The sequence below is a fragment of the Alexandromys fortis genome, unplaced genomic scaffold, assembly GCF_014885135.2.
Source record: "Alexandromys fortis isolate MF-2015 unplaced genomic scaffold, M_Fortis_MF-2015_v1.1 scaffold_37, whole genome shotgun sequence".
NCBI classification, from domain to species: Eukaryota; Metazoa; Chordata; class Mammalia; order Rodentia; family Cricetidae; genus Alexandromys; species Alexandromys fortis.
In genome coordinates this window covers 7,108,118-7,127,996 of record NW_026067914.1, presented here as the reverse complement: position 1 = coordinate 7,127,996, position 19,879 = coordinate 7,108,118, and the positions used below count along the sequence as shown (strand labels likewise).

General features: G+C 44.7%; 1 protein-coding gene across 1 annotated transcript in view; it reads right to left on the bottom strand.

The window, feature by feature from the left end:
• Golph3 (golgi phosphoprotein 3) overlaps window positions 1-10,354 on the bottom strand; it is a 27,577-nt gene extending 17,223 nt beyond the window's left edge. The window contains exon 1 of the mRNA XM_050139081.1: window positions 9,858-10,354. Within this exon, the coding sequence (XP_049995038.1) occupies window positions 9,858-10,082 (225 nt within the window). The 5' untranslated portion in view covers window positions 10,083-10,354. The remainder of the gene's footprint in view (window positions 1-9,857) is intronic.
• Between the last annotated feature and the right edge of the window lie 9,525 nt (window positions 10,355-19,879).

The following is a 19,879-nucleotide window of genomic DNA, read 5'->3' as shown; positions in this document are numbered from 1 at the left end:
ATATATATAAAATCTTGAAAGGACTGTGAACCAGAGTCAGGGATTTAGCTCAATTGGGAGATTTGCCTATCCCCAGCATGGCATAAACCAAGTGAAGTGCCTGCATAAGACAATGCCTGCAATCTCAATATTCCAAAAGCAGAGGCAGAAGAATCACTAGTTCAAGCAGTTCAAGGACCTCCTAAGCTACACAGAGTTGAAGCCCAGCCTGGGCTACCTGAGACCCTGTCTCAAAAACAGTGGGTAAAAGCGCTTGCAACCCAAGACCTGGTATCCTAAGTTTGATCCCCAGAATTCGCACAATGGAAGAAGAGAACCAATTCCCACAAGCTGTCCTCTGGCCTCCACACAGTAGCCCATGTGCTGCACACCCACACAAATAAATATAGGTGTTAATTTTCTTAAATAACTTTTAAAGGTTGTAGAATCCTGACCTAATCACCGTCTGTGAAGATTCTGGCTTTCAAGATAGTAAGGATTATTTTCTTCCCCTAAAAAAACAGAGCACCAAAGAAGAAATGAGAAAATCAAATGTGGGAGGAGCTGATTCCAACAAGGGCAGAGAGGCCAGACATCTCTCAAGCTTTCCTCTGGAACCAGAAGGACAGGAAACAAGACTCACTGCATGCCAACTCCACCTGGCACTTAGTACAACACAGCTGTCACAAAAGTCACTGACTCTGGAAGTTCAGGAGCTCCTGATAACTCAGGAAGAATGAACAGTATTCTGGAAAAGAGAAATAATGAAAACAAACACAGACTGGGCTTACATCTAGGGAAAAGAAACCAAAAATACTTCAGGTTCCCAGATTTCCCACGCAGATGGTCTGAGATTACAGAAAGGGGGAATACTTTACATACGCACACTCATCCATAATTAGGAGCTGCAATGAAAAGGTAGATAATATAGTGAATATCTGACTCATTCAGTTACTTATCAAGTCCAAGATGGTCAGGAAATAACGACAAGAATGGAAGCTGGGCTCAGTAATAGAGCACTTCCCTAGCATGCTCAGGGTCAGAGTCTGATCCCCAGCACTGGAAGGGTAAAAAGGGAAGAAGAGAAGGAATCAACAGTATTTTTAGTCTAAGTAATATAGCAGCCCTTGAGTCCTATTAACAAGTTACGGGACAGACCACAAACAGAGGTCTGTTTTGCCCCGCAAACAAAGAGGCTTAAGAATTCAAAACATTTAGCTTAGGTCTTCCAACTGGAAGTCAAGAAAGGCAAGGCTGTAAGTGAAAAACCATGGATAGTTTTTTTGCTAACTTGACACAAACTAGAGTCTCCAGAAAAGAGTGCCTAAATTGAGAAAAGGCCCCCCCCATAAGACCAGCCTATAAGCAAGCCTGTAAGGTAATTTTTTTTATTTGATGATCGATGTGGAAAGATCCAGCCCACTGTGGGTGGTACCATCCCATCCCTGGGCAGGTGGTCTTGGGGTGTGTAAGAAAGCAAACAGCAAGCCAGGAAGAACAAGCCAGCATCCCAGATGCTCTGCTTCAATCCCTGACTCAAAGTTCCTGCCTACATTTCTGTCCTGCCCTCCCTTAGTGACAACTGTAAATTGAAATAAACCCTTTCCTCTCCAAGTTTCCTTTGGTGACGGTGTTTATCACAGCAACAGGAATATAACTAGGATAGCAGTCTTGTGGCTCCTGATCTGAGGCTTCCTCCTGAGTCCTAGTCTACACCCTCTATTTCCTCTAAAGTCAGCATCCAATCACAATGAAATTGTCTGGAGATCTTGTCTCCTATGTAGACTATATGTCAATTAAAAGTCTAAAATAAAAATCTTTGAAATATCAGCACCTAGCAAAGAACTGACACATACATTTGCATTAACTGGGAATACAAATACCAGTTAAACCTGTTTTAATCTCAAAAACTGGCAAACTCTATTCAATGATCAAACTAATTAATGTAATTTCTTGTTGTTTTGTTTTTCCGGACAGGGTTTCTCTGTGTAACAGCCCTGGTTGTCTTGTAACTCACTCTGTAGACCAGTCTGACCTAGAATTCACAGAGATCCGCCTGCCTCTGCCTGGCAGGATTTTCTTTTTTTTACAGTATAAAACTATTTAACATTGAATTTAAGAAACTAGAATAGAGGTTTGGGAAGGTCTCAGCAGTTAAGGACACCTGTTTTTGCTGAATACCCAGGTTCAGTTCTTAGGACCCACATGCTGTTTCATAACTATGCACAAAACTCTAATTCCAGAGGATCTGATGCCCTCTTCTGATCTCCTAGGGCACCAGGCATGCACACGCTGCACTTACACACACGGAAGCAAAACACTTACACAAAAACCTTTAAATGAAAAAGAAAATGGATTTAGGGTAAGGGCTGTCACTTGAAGGTAAAACCCTTAAGAATATATATAGCAGGCACAAGGCCCTACGTAAACCACCAGCAGCCAACATGTAAGCCCTTCAATCTCTAGTCTTTCTCAAAAAGCCAAGGGTGGACAGTTACATGTTCTCTTCACATGGTCACCTAAAATAACTTTTTTCCTTAAAATTTTAACTCATAATTTTCTATAGTGTATATGCTGAAGTGTTCCTCAATCTACTAATCTCAGCCAAATTCTGTTATAAATAAAATTCCTCTCAATAAAGTTTGTTGTTCTTTAAGAAAGAAGCTCACTGTGTTGCACAGACTAGCCTCTAACTGGTGAAATCAGTAGCCCCCGCCCCGCCCCCGTGTCCCCCCCCCCCTGCATCAGCCTCCTAAGTGGTCAGACATGTCCCCACTGCCCCTTTCTAGGACTAGGGATATAGCTCACTCAGATGATTTAGGTAGGATGCCAAGGCTCTGGGAACCAATCTTACCACATACACCAAAAAAAAAAAAAAAAAAGGCAAAGCAAAACAAAAAAAGTTTCTCAAGTGACTACTTAAGTGCAAACTCGCATAAGACTTATTTTACTGTACCCTGGCCAGTTTCCATCATCCCCACTATCTCTTCCCTCATGAACCAAACTAAATTTACATGCTGGATGGCTAAGCTTTAAACATGAAGTTTTTCCAGCACCACCTCCAAGATCAGTATTCATTCTCTTGGGAATAATTTTGCGTTAAGTGTATGATTTACTTAGAATATTTACTGAGTCACGGGTATAGGTCAAGGTGAGATATGTCAACTGTACAAACAAAATTTCTAAACTACATCTGTTGATGCCAACTAAACACTTTCTCTAATAAACCAAGTAAACCAAATATAACTTAAGTTTAAAAATAAATTAACTTTAGGGATGAATAACTTGCTTGGCAGGTGCAAGGCCCTGGGTTAAATCCCCAGCACCATCAAAATAGGAAGAGGAAAGACAGTGTCACTGTACTGTTTTCTACCCCTACCTCATGTATGCATACACATGTGAATGTGACTGTCCACCGTCTGTGTAGTTCCAGGACCAACTCAAATGTCAGTCCTTGCTGTCTATCACTCAGATCTCATCACATTTATTTATTATTTTCAGGAGACACACATTAACACACACCACTTTATTGTAGGTCAGAGCACAACTTGGTGGAGTTAGTTCTGTTCTATCATTTGGTCAAACTCAGGCTTGGTGGCAAAGGCCTTTATCAACTGATCCATCTTCACTGGACCCCTTCCCACCTTTCTTGAGACAAGGTTTTTGTTGTTCATTGCTGAACACACCAGGCTACTTAGCCTGTAAGCTTCCAGGGATACTCCTGTCTCTAGCACCCATCTTGATTCAGGAGCACTAGAATTACAGGAGGGCCTTGCCCAGACCCAGGCTCTATGAGCGCATGCTGGGGCTATCCAAACTGAGATCCTCCGCTGGCACTGCCAGCACTTTACCCTGAGCCATCTCCCAGGCCCCATTAGCTGTACTGCAACTCTGCAGCTTATGAAAGAAGAGAAATATCCTGTTTTCTTTAAGTCTGTGTGTGTTAGAGCACGCTACATTATAATACTGTAGTGTATATACAAGGTTACCCTGCAACAGCACAGTGTGCTAACAGGCTGCACTCTTTCCAGCTTATTTTTCATATAGGCTATAAACTTCATACTTGACTTAAAGAGATGAAAATGCAAACCCTTCAAAAATATCAAAGGAATATAATTAGTATTAGAAAAGGAATCATAGCCAGGCAGTGGTGACATACACCTTTAATACTAGCACTCAGGAAGGCAGAGGCAGGCAGATCTCTGCGAGTTCGATGCCAGCCTGATTTACAGAATGAGTTCCAGGACAGCCAGAGATACAGAGAAACCCTGTCTCAAAAGACCAAAAGGGAGGGAGGGAAGGGAGCGAGCACTGGAGAGGAGGTGGGAGATCCACTTGCCTTGGAAGAAGGGGAGAAGAAGTGGGGGAGAGAGAAGAGAAAAAAAGAAATCATAAAATTCAAAATTATTTTACTAGCTTTTTAATTACTACCAACTTTTATCACATCTTGGAGTTCTGAAAACATGATGAATAACTATCTGGCTTATAGATTTGAGAGTAGAGCTGTTATACATTAATTGTATATATAGAGGTAATTTTTATTTTTACAAAACAGTTACAGATCTTGCTAAGTGAGTACTGTATCCCAAAGATTCATTTCAAAAAGAACTCATCTTTGGACACTGTGAAAACCACACAAAGTCAGTTCCATCTTATAAACTTTCAAGCTAAGCCTGGCAGCACACCTTGTCATCGCAATACTAGGAAGGTAGGGAGGGGGCGGATCACAAATTCAAGAACAGTCCTCAGATTCAAGAACTGCCCAGGCTATACAATAAATTTGAGGCCTGCCAATTACCATCTTTTCTCCAAATACAGCTAATCACTACTTATTTCAAGAGTTACTGCAGTAGAGTTCTTCTAAGCATTAGACATGCTGTCTTTAAAGGGGATGTTACTAAAGGCTATTAAAACTTAGAAAATCAGGTGACTAAAAAACAAAAATAAAAAATGACACTAGAAAAAGACAACACCAGCAGATCAGGAAGAAAACTCAAAGAACCGTGTTTGAGAACACGATACACACAAGAATACTGTTCTGAAAGGGTCTACAGAATACCACCCCCTCCCCTAGGCTACTACTTTGTCCTTCAAAGTCTCTGGGGAGAACCACTGCCTGGACAAGTCTAGCTACAGCGCAAAAGAACAGAAGACACTTCAATAAGAAGCTCTCCTAAAGCTGTCAATAACCCTAACATTTGAGAGGCAGAGGCAGGAGGATCCAGAGAGGGTTCAAGAAAACAAAAAGAAGCAATCCTTGCAGGATGTGGTGGCACACAAATTTATTTATTCCCAGTACTCAGGAGGCAGAAGCTGAAGATCTCTGTGAGTTCAAGGCCAGACTGATGATCTACAAGAGTTCCAGGATAGCCAGGACTAAGTAGAGAGACCCTGTCTCAAAATGAAAGGAAGGGAGGGGAGGGGAGAGGATGAGAGGAGATAGGAGGGGAGGAACAGGAAGGAAGAAAGGAAAGAAGGAGCAGCAACTCTGGGGCTAAACACAATGGAGAATCCCACCCCTCCCCCAGCAAGACAAAACAAAAGTGTAAAAGTTTACTCTAGTAAACACTAAGAGTCACAAAAGCACAATCTAAAGCATTTGAAGTGACCATTTTCCCACTTTTTTTTTTTTTTTTGAGACAGGGTTTCTCTGAGGCTTTGGAGCCTGTCCTGGAACTAGCTGTTGTACATTTTCCCACTTTTTATGAAAATTGTGAAGCTTTACAAGTATGTAAAGCAAAGGAAGACTACAAAGCCTCACTTATACTCAACAGGCATACCTTTTTCTTCTTTTACTGTATGTGCAGGTATGTGTGCATGATGATCATGTAGAGGCCAGAGGTCACTTCAGTGTTACCATCAGATGCCAACCACCTTGTTTTCTCAGACAGTGTCTCACCCTGGTCTGGAGCTTGGAGGATGGCTGGTTCAGGGGCTGCAATGAGCCACTGTCTCTGCCTTACCTTGCAACACCACTCCCAGCTTTTTACTTGGGTGCTGGGGAGTAAACTCAGAACCTTATATTTTGTGGAGAGCACTTTACCAACCCCGCTATCTTACCAGATTAAACTGGACATTTTAAATAGTCAAATTTGGGCTGGAGAGATAGCTCAGTAGTTAAGAGCACTGATGGCCACTCTTCCAGAAGACCCAGGTTCAATTTTAAGGACCCACAAAGCAGCCTACAATCATCTGTAACTAGGGGATCTGATGCCCTCTTCTGGACTCTTCAGGCATCAAGAACACACTCTAAATGTGCATACATACAAGCGTGGGCAAAACACTCAGTCATACACATAAAAGAAAAATAAGTAAATCTTTAAATAGCTAAGGAAATGATCAAATCCAATCTCAAGTATTTAGATCTGTCACAATAAAGTAACTCAAAAGTTAGTGGTGGTACAGTATGTGTGATGCCCTTGAATTTAATCTTCTAAAACAAAAGAAAAATTATAATTTTGGTTATTTAAGGTAATTCTTATTGAAGTATGCTGAAATTACTCTAGTAGATGCATTTATGGAAAAAGCACAAATAAATAACGGAGAGAGAAATACCTACCACTTGTTCTGCCCCACACCATTCAAAGAAATCCTGCTAATTACTTAATTTGACCTCATGGGTGAACCTATCTGACACTCTAGTAGTGAATGGCTTCTAAATACCTTATACTTCACCCAGACGTAGTGCCAGAACCCCTTAAAGAGTCCCAGGTACAGGTGTTTCAAGGAAAGAAAAAACTGAAATGCCAACTTGAATTAAAAAAAAAAAAATCAATTGTCCGGACTGAATGCTGTTGCTAGGTATAGGTTAAGGAAAGGTTTATTGTAGATAAAAAACAGGCAGGGGCATGTGGAAGGGTCCAGACTGAATCTGGCCATGTGAGAGGAGTGAGGAGATCCCCTGGGAGAGGAACCAGAAGTCAAAAGGCTAGAAGTGACCCAGGAGCAAGCAGCCAAGAGACCAAATAGCACAAATGGCTGGGTTATATAGAAAGAGCAGCTGGTACATGAAGCTCAGGGGCTGGAAAGTTGAGGGTTGGGGATTGGGCAGGAAGTGCTGAGGAGTTAGGACTCTGTAACAGGCAGTTACTGGTGATGTTGACAGAGTCAGGCAGCCAAAACCCGCTTTGATAGGTACCCCAGTTAGCCATTTGTCCTGAGTTTAAGACCTAATAAGGTCTTTAAACAAGTTCTGTTTAAGCAGTCTAAAGCCAACTGGTTCTCATATAGCTCAGACTGACCTCCAATGATGTAGGAGGTCCTTCTGTTTTGTGTAGCCCATCCTCTTACTACACTCCAACTTACTATGTAGGTGAAGATGTCCCCGAACTTCTGATATTCTTGCTGGGATTATAGGCATAAACCACCGAGCCGTTTGTGCAGAGTTGGGAATCAAATTCAGAACTTCATGCAATGCACTCTACCTTCTAAGTCATATTCCCAGCCCCTAAAACTTTAGTAAATAACAAATTTAACAAACTGAAATCTAATACAGGCTTAAGTGCCTAGGGACAAGGTAAGAAAACTCCTGGTCCTTGAAAAGGAATATAAAGTATGCTTATGACTCTAGCACTAGAGAAACAGGCAGGAAACCAGGAGTTGGAAGTCAACCTACACTACACACCAAGACCTTTGTCTTTTAAAAACAAAAAGGGCAAGGGAGAACCTCCCCAAAAGAATAGTTTATAGTTCTGGTCACTGGTATGTATACATTCAATGAGAAGAAGAAATATATACAAGAAAATCTCTAAAACCAAGAAGACAATGCAAAATCCTAGCCTCCTGCACACTATCACTTCTTGGACTTGCCTATATTTTTTTAAACAAGCAAAAAGAGTCAGGCAGTAGTGGTGCCATCTTTAATCCCAGCACATGAAGGCAGAAGAAGCACACGGATCTCTGAGTTTGAGGTCAGCCTGGTCTACAAGAGCTAGTTCAAGGACAGGCTCCAAAACACAGAGAAACCCTGTCACCAAAAAAAAAAAAAAAAAAGCTGAAGATTAGCTAAGAGTCTGGCTGAATCTTGGTCATGACTTATGAAGTAGACTATTTATGCAAAATAATCACAACAGATGGTTTCAACTACCTGGCATCAAAGAACTTCCAAAAAAAAAATAACCAAACTATGTATATGTTGCAATATCATTAAATTTCAACAAATTCTTCCAATTATCTTCATGGGAACCAATCACAGAAAAGTGTTGACAGCTTTAGCTTAAACATTCAGAGTAATGCCTCTAAAATAAAAGGTGCTTTCTCGCCATTATGGCTCAGTGTGACAACACCGAAAAGGAGGTTTTGTTAAGTTTTAGCTTTACGGAGTTCGATCCATATGGAATCAAAATGCTAACCCTGAAATACAGTCTTTTTTTTTTTTTGCTTTTCTTATATTTTCTAAAAATGTCTCATAATCTGTTTTGTTCCAGAGGAGGAAGGGGAGTAAAGAACAACGTGCAGTACTGAGAAGCCAACTTTCTCAATCTTAATATTTTCTAAATGAACACCTCTAAAATCGCGTTACTACCGCACTAGCATCTAGCTTTTAAATCGCAGAACAAAAAGAAAACACAGGCCACCTGCTTTCCTCACAGTAACTGTAATTACACAGGTAGTGTGCCCCTTTACAGTTGAGTGTCTTCAAGTGCCATCAATTGTCTTCAAGATGACTACTAGTGAGGCACGTGACCATTTCCACCAAGACTCACTTCCCTGGACAGTATAATATCCGGGGAACACAAACAGTCCATGAGGGGAAAAAAAAAAAAACTCATCTTTCTACCGCTGATAAGTTTGGGGAACTAGAAAACTTTTTTTTTATAGGTATGAACTGGAGTTTTTCTGCTCTCCTTTCTGAATTCTGAAAACTTACACCTTTCTGTCTGACTCGCAAAATGTTTGTCTAGAGTTTCCACACTGAAACGAAACAAGCTTCCGGGCCACCTCATCATACATGATTTATGAAATATCCAAACCTGCAAGTCTGTCTTTAAAAATAACCGCTTCCTTTAATGCATGGGTATGTAATAAGGTGAAACGTTAACTACAGAGTCCAGATGTTGGAAAGAGACGGTCACTAGCATGTTTTCAACTTCTCTGTAAAACTTCTGGGTTGGGGGGGGGGGGGGGGGAGCGCGAACGACCCTTCCAAAAGTCAGAATACAACTTAAGCCTATCTAAATCTTTGCGGCCTTTCATCAAATCACAAACCCGGTATTCCCAGCACTTCACGACAAAGCCCTCCCTTAAAATGGCAAAACCAAGGGCGACAACGGATAAACGAACCGCAATCCTAACTCATCTCTCTCTCACACCAATTTCACCCAAAAAGTTACTTCCTAGGTTTTAAAGCAATTTTCATTGACTTTTTAAACAAGACCCAGTAAAATAACTTTGCTAATTCTCAACAGCACAGAGTAACTGAAGTTTCACATAAAAAGAGACCGGCAGCAAGTAGCTCCAACAGCCAGACTCAATAGTTGGGAGCTGGGGGGGGGGGGGGGGGGGGGGGGGGGGGGGGGGGGGGGGGGGGGGGGGGGGGGGGGGCTCCGAGACTTTGGGTGTACCGAGCTGTCTCAGGTCGGAACTGCAATCGTTTGCGAAAGAAAGCAAGGCAAAGACGGCCAGGATTTCAAAAGGAAGAGTGCTTGTGAACGCAAGAAGAGGAGATCCAAGCACCGGGGTCGGTACCGGGAGGATCCGGAACGCACAGGGCCCCGCCGGACAGGGCTGACCCCCACACTCCTCGGGACAAGTTGGGCGCTCCGGGCCACTGGGTTCCCGAGCCAGGGGCAGGTGCGGCCTCGGCCGGCGCCCACCGGGGCCCACCTGGAGCCCGCGCCCCCGCCGCCACCCCGCCCGGCTCGCCCGTCCGCCCGCACCTCTCGGTCCTTGAGGCCCAGCAGGAGCACCTCCTCCATCAGGGTCAGCCGCGTTTCCTTGGAGTCGCCCTTGTCGTCGTCGTCCTGCTCGTCGCGGCGGCTCTGCGCCTCGTCCTCGCCGCTGCCGCCGCCGCCTCCCGCCGCCCGCTCCTTGTCGGCAGCGTTCCGGGAGGCCTCGGTGCGCCGCTGCACCAGACCCGAGCTCCGCTGGGTCAGCGAGGTCATGGCTCCGGCCGAAGCGCCGCGCCGGACCGACAGGGACGCGGGACCGGCCGGCTCTCCCTCACCGCCCCGGCCCCAGGTGCTTCCGTGTTAATCCTCGGCGCTGGGGCGATGTCCGTGGGCTGCGGGGCCGAAGGCGGTCATGAGGAGCCGGGGCTGGGCGAAGCCGGCGGGCCGGGAGTCGGCGGGGTACACAAGGCTGCCTTCCGCCCGCGGTCGTGGCCCCACACAGCCCAGGAGGATCCCGAGCGGAGGCGGCGGCAGCGGCGGCGGTGGCGGCGCTTCCCAATATGGCGGCGCGCGCTGACGTCACCGGAGGATGTGGCAGCGCCGCCGCGGGGCGGGCCGGGGTGCCGGAAGCGGAGCGAGCGAGGGGCGTGGCTGGCCGCCTCCTACCCCGGCGGACTGCGGGGCTTCCTGCCGTCCTGGTGTCACTCGGGTCAGGGACTGGAGGTCCGGAGCGGTGTCGGACTCCGCAGTCATCTTCCTCTCCCTTTTCCTTCACGGTCCGACCTGTTGCCAGCGACCAGCCAGGCCTCTCCTGGATCCCGAACCAGAAGCCACTGGAGGGCCGACCCCGCCGAGCCCGTAGCATCCCTATCAGTCCTCGGAGGCAGCTCCTAAGCCCAAGTGGCCCGGGTCCCCACGACGTATTAAAAAGGACTTGGCTCGCTGCCTGTGGGACTCCTTGGCTGAAAGGAAGCCATCTACACTCAGGCGTCTAAAAGTGTTCATGTACTGTGTTCCATTGTAGAGAGGTTAAACAAATCAACGAGTTGTGTTTGTAAAACTTTATTTCCTGCGTCCAGCTGGGGCTGTAAAGTAGCCAGGGCGCAGGAAGCACTGTACAGTTAGGATCCTTTTATGGCGACACTAAACCTCTTGAGTTTCATGCCACGTCTTTGTAGTCCTAAATCTCTTTCGATGTAATTACTAGGTTAAATCTTCTTGGCGTGCTTGGCAGTTTGTGCAAATCAAGTGAAAAGGAAAGCTGCCAAAGCCGAGAGGGCTTTGGAGGAGCAGAAGGGTGGAACTTGTGAGAAAACATTACCCAGAAACCGGATCGTAGAGCCGCCCAGTGTTATTTAAAATAAACAATAACCACTGGCAGTGAGTAAGTGAGGTTTATTAGACAAATTCTTCCTCTCCATAAATACATTGTTTCAGCTCCTAAAAGGACAGTAAGTCCCAGTAGGTCCCTCCCACCCACAGCCCCAAGCTACCTTCTCTTTTTCCTGCAGAAACAGTTTGTCCTCGGCCAGTTTCTCCCGTTCACATCATCATCCTTTTGTTCCTTCAACTCTGCTAAATCTTTGCCAGATGACTTTAAATGCTTCTTTGTAAATTAACTGATTGTCTAACTCAATAGGTTAAATCTGAAAGGTACAAAGCTGTGTACAGGCTGTGCCGGCTCAGCTAAGTGGCTCCTCTCCTTGTGTCCGTTTTAAAATGTAAAATGGGAAGCCTCGCTGGGGAGGTGACCAGCGGGCAGAGAACTTGAAGACAACTTAGAAACTGGCTCTGGGACAGCAGAGACAGAATCCTGGAGGCTTTCTTGCCGTGAGTCTAGGCGAGCCCCTAGGTCCCGGTAAGAAACCTCGTCCCAGAAACAATGTGAGGTCGGAATGGATGGCTCATTGAGTAAACTGCTTTGGGTGCTAGCATGAGGCTCAAACTTCAAACACGCACAGCAATGCATCTGTGTAATACCAGATGGGGAGCTGAGACAGGCAGAGTCTGGAAGCTTGTGAAGCTGTAGAGAACACCTGAGGTCAACCTCCGGCCTCCACAAGCGAGTGCACATACACACACAGTAAAGGAGTGCAGCACCTAAAAAAAAATCACAATTTTTTGCTGTTCGTTTTTGTTGTTTGCTTCTTTTTTGTTTTTCAAAACATGGTTTCTACCCTGCAGCAGATTTAATGAGTGAATGTGTGATTGCTTTAGTAATGTGTCACCTTCCCAGAAACTAGATTGAGTTCAAATGGGGTTCTAAGGTTTCTGGAGCTGTCCTGAAGTCAAGGGCAATAAATGGATTGGTAATGCCCACAGTTTTATTAATCGGTCACAACTGTTTTCCAACAATACTGAGGACACTGCTACTCCTCTCATTGTAACCCGTCTTCAGTGCTATCGGTCTTACAAGTTCAAGGCTAGGGGCAAGATCCATTTAAATAAAGCCAACAAGAGTCTGGCACAGCAGTGTTGCTGACTTGCTATTCGATTATTAGGACAGAGTCTTAGCTATGCCTTTCTGTGGTAAGAAGGCAACAAGATGAATTCCTATCTACTTAATTGAGTTTATACTTCATTCCATAGCTTACTGTGTCTAGGAAGTGGGGGAAAATTGTACAAAAGTGTCATAATTCTAAGGAAAAAAGTAGAGTAGCAAAATAAAGTTAAGTAGCTGAATAAATTAAACTCAAAAATAAGTGTTTGTTTCTGAATCCAGGTTGATTTAGATTATATATTGCGACTCTGGAGTTCATTGAGTTGCTCATGTCTAGCTAGTTTTTCTCTGGACTTGAGGAAACATCTTTTTAACAAAGGAAAGATTGTTTGGAGCAGTGAGACCCCAGATCCTGAATTTCTTGTAATCCCCTGATCTGAGTGCCTACAGTTGCTCTGAGCACGAGACCTTCAGGAGTTCCTGAAGGCAGGAGAGTGGTTTCTGGTGGGTTTGGCTGGGGCATGGCTATCTCTATATAATCTGCCCCTCAACACAATAAAGGGGGCATTCTTGGGGAATTCAAGGATGAAAAAAAAAAAACCATGGTTTCTCTTGCCTCTGCCTGCCAAGTGCTGGGATTAAAGGGGAACACCACCACCACCTGGCCACATTTTTTTTAAATGTAATACCTAATCACCTTCACCTTGAGGTGTGGCCCAAACTTCAGGACTCCTCCAATGAAAAAAATGTGGTCTAACCTACATGCCTTTTCAACTCTTGGTTGCCCACACCCAAACAACCGCATCTCTTAGGTTCTGGTTCTGCCTATTCAAACGCCAATACATTATCTTCCAATTCAAACGTCATATCAATTTTGCGGCTTTTTTTTCTCTCCTGTGTTGTTTCTGTTATTTCTCCACTGATTTTTTTTTTTTTTTGTTGCACATTTCAAAATCACCTCGGTAAGAGGAGAAAAGAAGAAGTAAGAAAAAAAAAGAAAAAAGAAGAAAGGAAAAAGTAAAGGGGGGGGAAGATTTAAGAAACAAATATTTATTGCTAATAGTGACAGTAACTTTTTTATTGAGTGATTGCTAAATATGTGCCAGGTGTGTTTTCTAGTCACACACACCCCCACCCCCAACCTTCCAGGGTAAGTCTGCTGCTGCGCTGGACAATTCCTTGTGGGCTCCAACCATCAAATTTCAGCCTGGGGAGTCACACCTATGTCTGTGTGGCGATTCTAGAATCTTAGAAAATTAAAGTTAATACCTACTTGCTACCCTTCTGTCGCCCAATGAGTTTTATTTTTTTCCCAGGTTGGCCTGGGAACTCTTTATGTAGCTGCGGCTAGCTTCAAACTCACACTCCTCCTGTCTTGGGCTCGCCAGATCTAGGATCACAAACACACAGCACCACCAAACCAGGCTTTTCAAATGGATTGCTGGAAAATAGGTTACATAACTTCTCAGAAGCTTAGCCACGCTTCCAGTCCCTCCTCCTGATCCCTGGCCCCTCCTTTAGGAAAACTGCCCCACTAAAAGCCTTTGTTTCACCGCTGCTTTCTAGGGAATCCAGACTGAGACCCCTATCTCACTGGAGAAAAGAGAGTTTCTAGGAACTGATGTGATCTGCTCTACATAGCACATCTGGCAAATTGCAAGCAAGGGTTTTTTTTATTACCCTTTATTCAGTCATCAAACAAGTATTTATACTTGTTTTCTGTGGTAGCCATTGTGCCAAGAAGTGTCGCGGCCACCCTCGTCCCGCAAGAAATGACGCGACCACCGGAGCTCTTCTCACTGCAGTTTATTCCAGGACTTTTTTCACTTTCTCTCTCTCTTCCCCCCTCTCTCTTCTTTCCTTCCTCTCTCTCTCTCCTCTCTCTCTCCCTCTCTCTCCCTCCCCTCTCTCTTTCCTCTCTCCTTCCTCTGTCTTTCTCTCTCCCCTCTCTTTCCCCCCTCTCTCTACCCTCTCTCTCCTCTCTCCTCTCTCCTTCCTCTCTTTCTCCTCTCTCCTCAAGCAAACCTCTCCCAGCCCTTAAGTAGGCATGGGCTGCCAATCCCGGATTGCCAGGTGGGCATTGCCCACAGGCCCACGCATATGCAAGCAGCTGATGATCATTGTGTTATCATAGCATAAGTCAGGCCTTAGCCATCTCAGGAGTTGATTATACATCTCCATCAGGTGCTGCTTGCTACAAAGAAGTAGGGTTATGACAGTGGGCCAGGAGACACACACATATCCACAGTTTTTGTGAAGCTGATGAGACATAGGAACTAAGTAAGGCAAAATATATAAAGTGTGCCTGGGGGTGTAGTTCAGTGGTAAACTCTTGTCGAGTTCTTTATGAATTTTATGTATATGGAGCTGTGTCTACATGAATCAGCACACCAGAAGGGGCATCAGATCCCATGAGGCTACAATTATAGGCAGTTGTGAGCTGCCTTGTGGGTGCTGGGAATTGAACCCAGGACCTCTGGAAGAGCAGCCAGTACTCTTACCCACTGAGCTAACACTCCAATCCACAGTAGAGTACCTGCATATGCAGAGACCTGGGTTTGAGCCCAACACTGAAGAAAAAGAAAAGGAGGCATGCTATAGAGATACCACTTTGCAACCGCTCATGGTGGCTTTAATAAAAATTCTAGTGACAAACATGGTCAAGGATGTAAAGACATGTAAACTTTCATATAGTATTTGCAGGGATTCAAAAGATGATGACACTTAGGAACACAGCTTGTCAGTTTCTCAGAGCATTAAACAGAATTTCCACATGATCCAACCCTTCCACTTCTAGGTAAATACCCAGATGAACGAAAACCTTGTTTACACAAAACCAAGCATACATGTTCACAAACACAGCTGTTTGCAGCAGCAAACTGAAAACAGCCATGTTCATCGACTGACAGGTGGGTAAATAGCAAATAGTTTATCTATACCACAGAATATTGTGAGCTATAAAAAGAATAAGGTAGTGAAACCATGCTATGTCATAGATAACCCTTAAAGACTAAGTGGGGGAAACCAGTCACAATTACATACTGTGGGACTCCTCTATGTGAAATATTCCTGAGTAAATACATTTGTACAAATGGGTAGTAAATAATTGTTTGCCCACCATTCACAACATAGGCAGCAATGCCCCATGAGTATGGGTTTCTTTTAAAGGTGATTTTAAAAAAAAAGTTCTAAAACAGATGGGTGACATATTTGAATATGTTAAAAGAAAACACTGAATTCTACTTTTCAGGAGTAAATTTTGCAGTATGTCAAATTTATTTTTAACAAATGCAATAAAAGTATGACTCTTTACATTAGGTTTGTGTAGTAGTATGTTCCAAGATAATTTATTATTGAGGAAAATTTTTGTTTAGATAGATAGATAGAAGATAGATAGATAGATAGATAGATAGATAGATAGATAGATAGATAGATAGAAAGTAGATAGGCAGGCTTTTTGGAAAGTATTTTTCTTATTGTTTGGGGTCTTTGAAAATATTTTTACCTATTCTCTGACAATTTCATACAATACATAATGTGCCTTGATTGTATTCACCCCAACTCATCCTTCCTACTCCTCCCTGATCTCCCTGACATCTCCCCCCATCTTCTTACCTCCTCCCCCACTTTCTAAAAAAATAATTTACTGAGTCCAGTTAGTGCTGCACACGTGCTTATGGGTGTGGGGCCATCCACAGGAACAGGAGCAACTGACCTGCACCCACACCCACACCAAATGACTCCTCTTCTTCTAGAAGCTATCTATTGCCAGTAACAACTAGAGGATGAAGCTCGTGGGCCCCTCCTCAAGCCCTGCTGGGATGCTGACTGGCTTGATCTGGCGCACGTCTTGTGCGGGAGAGCTTAGCTGCAGTAAGTTCATGGGTGCAATGACCATGACATGTCCTGACTGCAGCATGTTCTATTACTCCTTCCCATCTGCAGCTCTTACATCATCCCACTCCCTCATCCGAGCTGTCTGTCCCCTGACCCTTGAGGAAACGGATGCAGATGTCTTTGGAGTTAGGACTCTCCGCAGCCTTGGTGTGGGTACCTGCGTGCTGTACTTCTCTGTTGGGGATGCCATGCCTCCATGCCAGAGCACACAAGGGTAGGGCAGAGGACAACCTGTAGATTCTCTCCCTCCGTACGGTTTTTCACAGATTGGATGGAGGTAGTCAGGCTTGGCAGCAAGCATCTTTAACCACGAAGCCACCTTACTGACCCCCAACAGTCACTAATTCTTAGCATTTTGATGAGCTATGAGTCTCCTTGGTGCTGCTTCCCACTTCTAAAGCGCCTTCTCTGACCGAGGTTGAGAGCAGCATTAGTCTACAGATATAAATATAAAGTACCAGAGTCCAGCCCCAGAAGGGTTCAGGTCCCAAAGTGGAGGTGTGGCGTCAGCGAAGGGAAAGGAGACCAACACTATCTGAGGGTGTATCGGGATGGCTGCCACTTTATGGGGGCGGGGAAGCTACACCTTTTCTACTCTGTAACCGTATAATAGTTTATTTAGCCCCAGGCAAGACTGAAAGCAAACTCAACAATTCAGGGATGAAAGAGGCCACTAACTTTATTAGAACATTTTTCCTGACACAAGTTCACCAAGCACCTAAATTGCTATTGTCCTCAAAAGTTCAGTAATTCCACCAGGTGCCCTCCTACAACAATGGAGGGGCCACAGTTGTCAAGAACGGCTCGCTTAGCAAGCAAGAATTTTCCTCAAGGCACTAGGGAATAGAGGCCCTTGTCCAAATGCCTGACCTTGGGAAAAGGACTTCCTCTGGGGACCAGATGCTCCATAATTTTTAATTTTTGTTTTTCAGACAAGGTCTCTCTGCATAGCCCTGGCTGTGCTGGAACTCACTCTGTAAATCAGGCTGGCCTCGAACTCAGAGGTCTGCCTCCCTCTGCCTCCTGAGTTCTGGGATTAAAGGCATGCATCACCACCACCCAGCTAAAATCCTTGTTTAAAGAAAAAAAAATCACACTGTTTGGTACTTAGCCTGTAGGACTATCCAGAAGGGGGAAAAAAAAAAAACACAGTTTAAAATTGAGGTGTCTTGATGAGGCAGTGGCCCCTCAGGGAATCACATGTAGTTCCTGTTTAAGAACTTACCTCGCATGGAGAATGCACATTCAAAGGACTTACATGAAGAACACTACACATATAAACTCATTAGCAAGCATGAGTTTGCTTTCATTATTACCCTTTCTCGGAGTAAAACGGAGGAAACAAGCTGACCATCGGCATGCATCTCTCTCTGCTTCCTGACTGCAGATGCAACCAGACCAGCTGCCTCACAATGTGATTGCCCTGTCTTCCCTGCCCTGATGACTGTACTCACTAGAACTGTAGGTGGAAACAAACCTTTCCCTCTTTCCTTCATTTCATCACTTTCAGCAGATATTTTGTTGCAACAACGAGACAGGTCATCGATGCAGTTTACCTAGTGTTGGGTGACAGCACTCACCAGTGTGCCTATTTCAACTTTTAATTTTAATTAATATTTCAAAGTACTTGGTAACTAAGTCATAAATGGATCAAAGAGCACCATGATCGGATTGTTTTACGACCTTAGAGATGAGAAGCCTTGGGTTCGTGAGATGACACAGTGGGCAAAGGTGCTTGCCACAAAAGCTTGGGGACTTGTGTTCAAGCTCCAGAACCCATGCAAGGGTGGAGAGGAAGAACTGACCCCACAAAGCTTTCCTCTCCTCTACACATGAACACCTGGCACACACGTTCGCATACACATCATGAACACGGATAAACAAAAAAAGAGAGAGATGAGAAGTCTTTCTTAACTATCACCCAAAATCCAGAACAACCAAATTATATGTTAATAAGTATGACTTTTATAAAAAGCAGTGGAAAAAGTCATAAAGTCAATATATGGCTAATAGGATAGTAACCAGCTGTCTTAGCCTAGGTTTCTCCTTGCTGAGATAAAACATCACGAGAAAAGCAACTTGGGAAAGGGTTTGTTGGGCTTACATTTCCACAACACAGTTCATCGTCAAAGGAAATTGGGAAAGAAACGCAAACAGGGCAGAAACATGGAGTCAAGAGCAGATGCAGAGGCCATGGAGGGGTTCCGCTTCCTGGCTTTCTTCCCCTGGTTTGCTCAGTCTGCTTTCTTATAGAACCCAGAACCACCAGACCAAGGATGGCACGACCCACAATCTGTTGGGCCCGCCCCATCAACTAACTACGAAAATGCCCTGCAAGATTGCCTACAGTCCAGTCTTTGGAGGCACTTTCTTTTTTTTTAATAATGTTTAGGGGTTTTCAAGACGATTCCCTTCTCTCAGATGACTTTAGCTTGTGTCAAGTTGACCTAAAATTATCCAGCACTCCAATCTATAGGAAAGTGAACCTAATGGTGTCTAACTATAAAAACACTCATCGTTACTACTCATAAGAGAAATACCTTAAAACCATACTGGTGATACTCTTCCTCCAGTTACATTAAGTTTGGTAATGTGGGGCAAAATAGCAGAAAATGATAACTGCTTTACATTTCAGGTAGAAATATAAACCACTGCTCTAGCACTCCTCTTCTCGGGCTTCATGTCCTGGATTCACCTGCTGTCATGGCCACCCTCGTCCCACAAGGATGACGCGACCACCGGAGCTCTTCTCACTGCAGTTTATTCCAGGACCTTTTTAACAATTGTATCTCTCGTCCCCTCTCTCCTTCCCCTCTCTCCTTCCCCTCTCTCCTTCCCCTCTCTCTCCCCTCTCCTTCCTCTCTCTTCCCCTCTCTCCTCGGGCAAACCTCTCCCAGCCCTTAAGTAGGCATGGGCTGCCAATCCCGGATTGCCAGGTGGGCATTGCCCACAGGCCCACGCATATGCAGGCAGCTGATAATCATTGCGTGATCATAGCATAGGTCAGGCCTTAGCCGTCTCAGGAGTTGATTATACATCTCCATCAGGTGTGACACCACGCAGCTCGCTACAGTTCCCCCTTTTGTTTTGTAAAACAACAGGTAAGAGTAGAGTAGAGGTCTGATCTCTGTTAAAAATGAAACATGTACTAGTGTCTGTCCAGGTGTCATCCACTCAGGGAACACTAGACCTGTCCGGTGCCTTTTTACAGAGGTGGGAGCCAGACACCAACCCACCCACATGCAATCAGACTTGCTCTTCTTGAGGCTGATGTATGCTTGCCTCAAGTGCAGTGCACAAGCCTCGCATCCTGTGCTCAAATATATAACCAAGCTTGAGGGGACTGTCCTGCTTCAATAGCCGTGAAGGCCTGAATGATCATAACTGCACTGCGATGCTGTGAAACCCTTATGTGACAGATGCACCACAGGCACACCAGGGAGGCAAGCACCATTAAGCCTGCCAGGGCTCCTACTCCCACCCACTCCTTCAGATGATCCATGGCTGTAGATGATCCAGGAAGATGGTTCTTCTGCCAGGCTGGTATCCATGCGTGTGGAACCTGCAGTCACAATCGTCACTCGCAGCTTTTCCAGTTGTTGTTCGAATTCACCAGACCAATAACCTAAAAGATATCTAGACAGTTCTTTAGACAGATTAGTTGCATGAGTCATATTGAATGCTGGTCACACACAGCCCCGGATGGATAGAAATGTCTGACAGACTAGGGTAT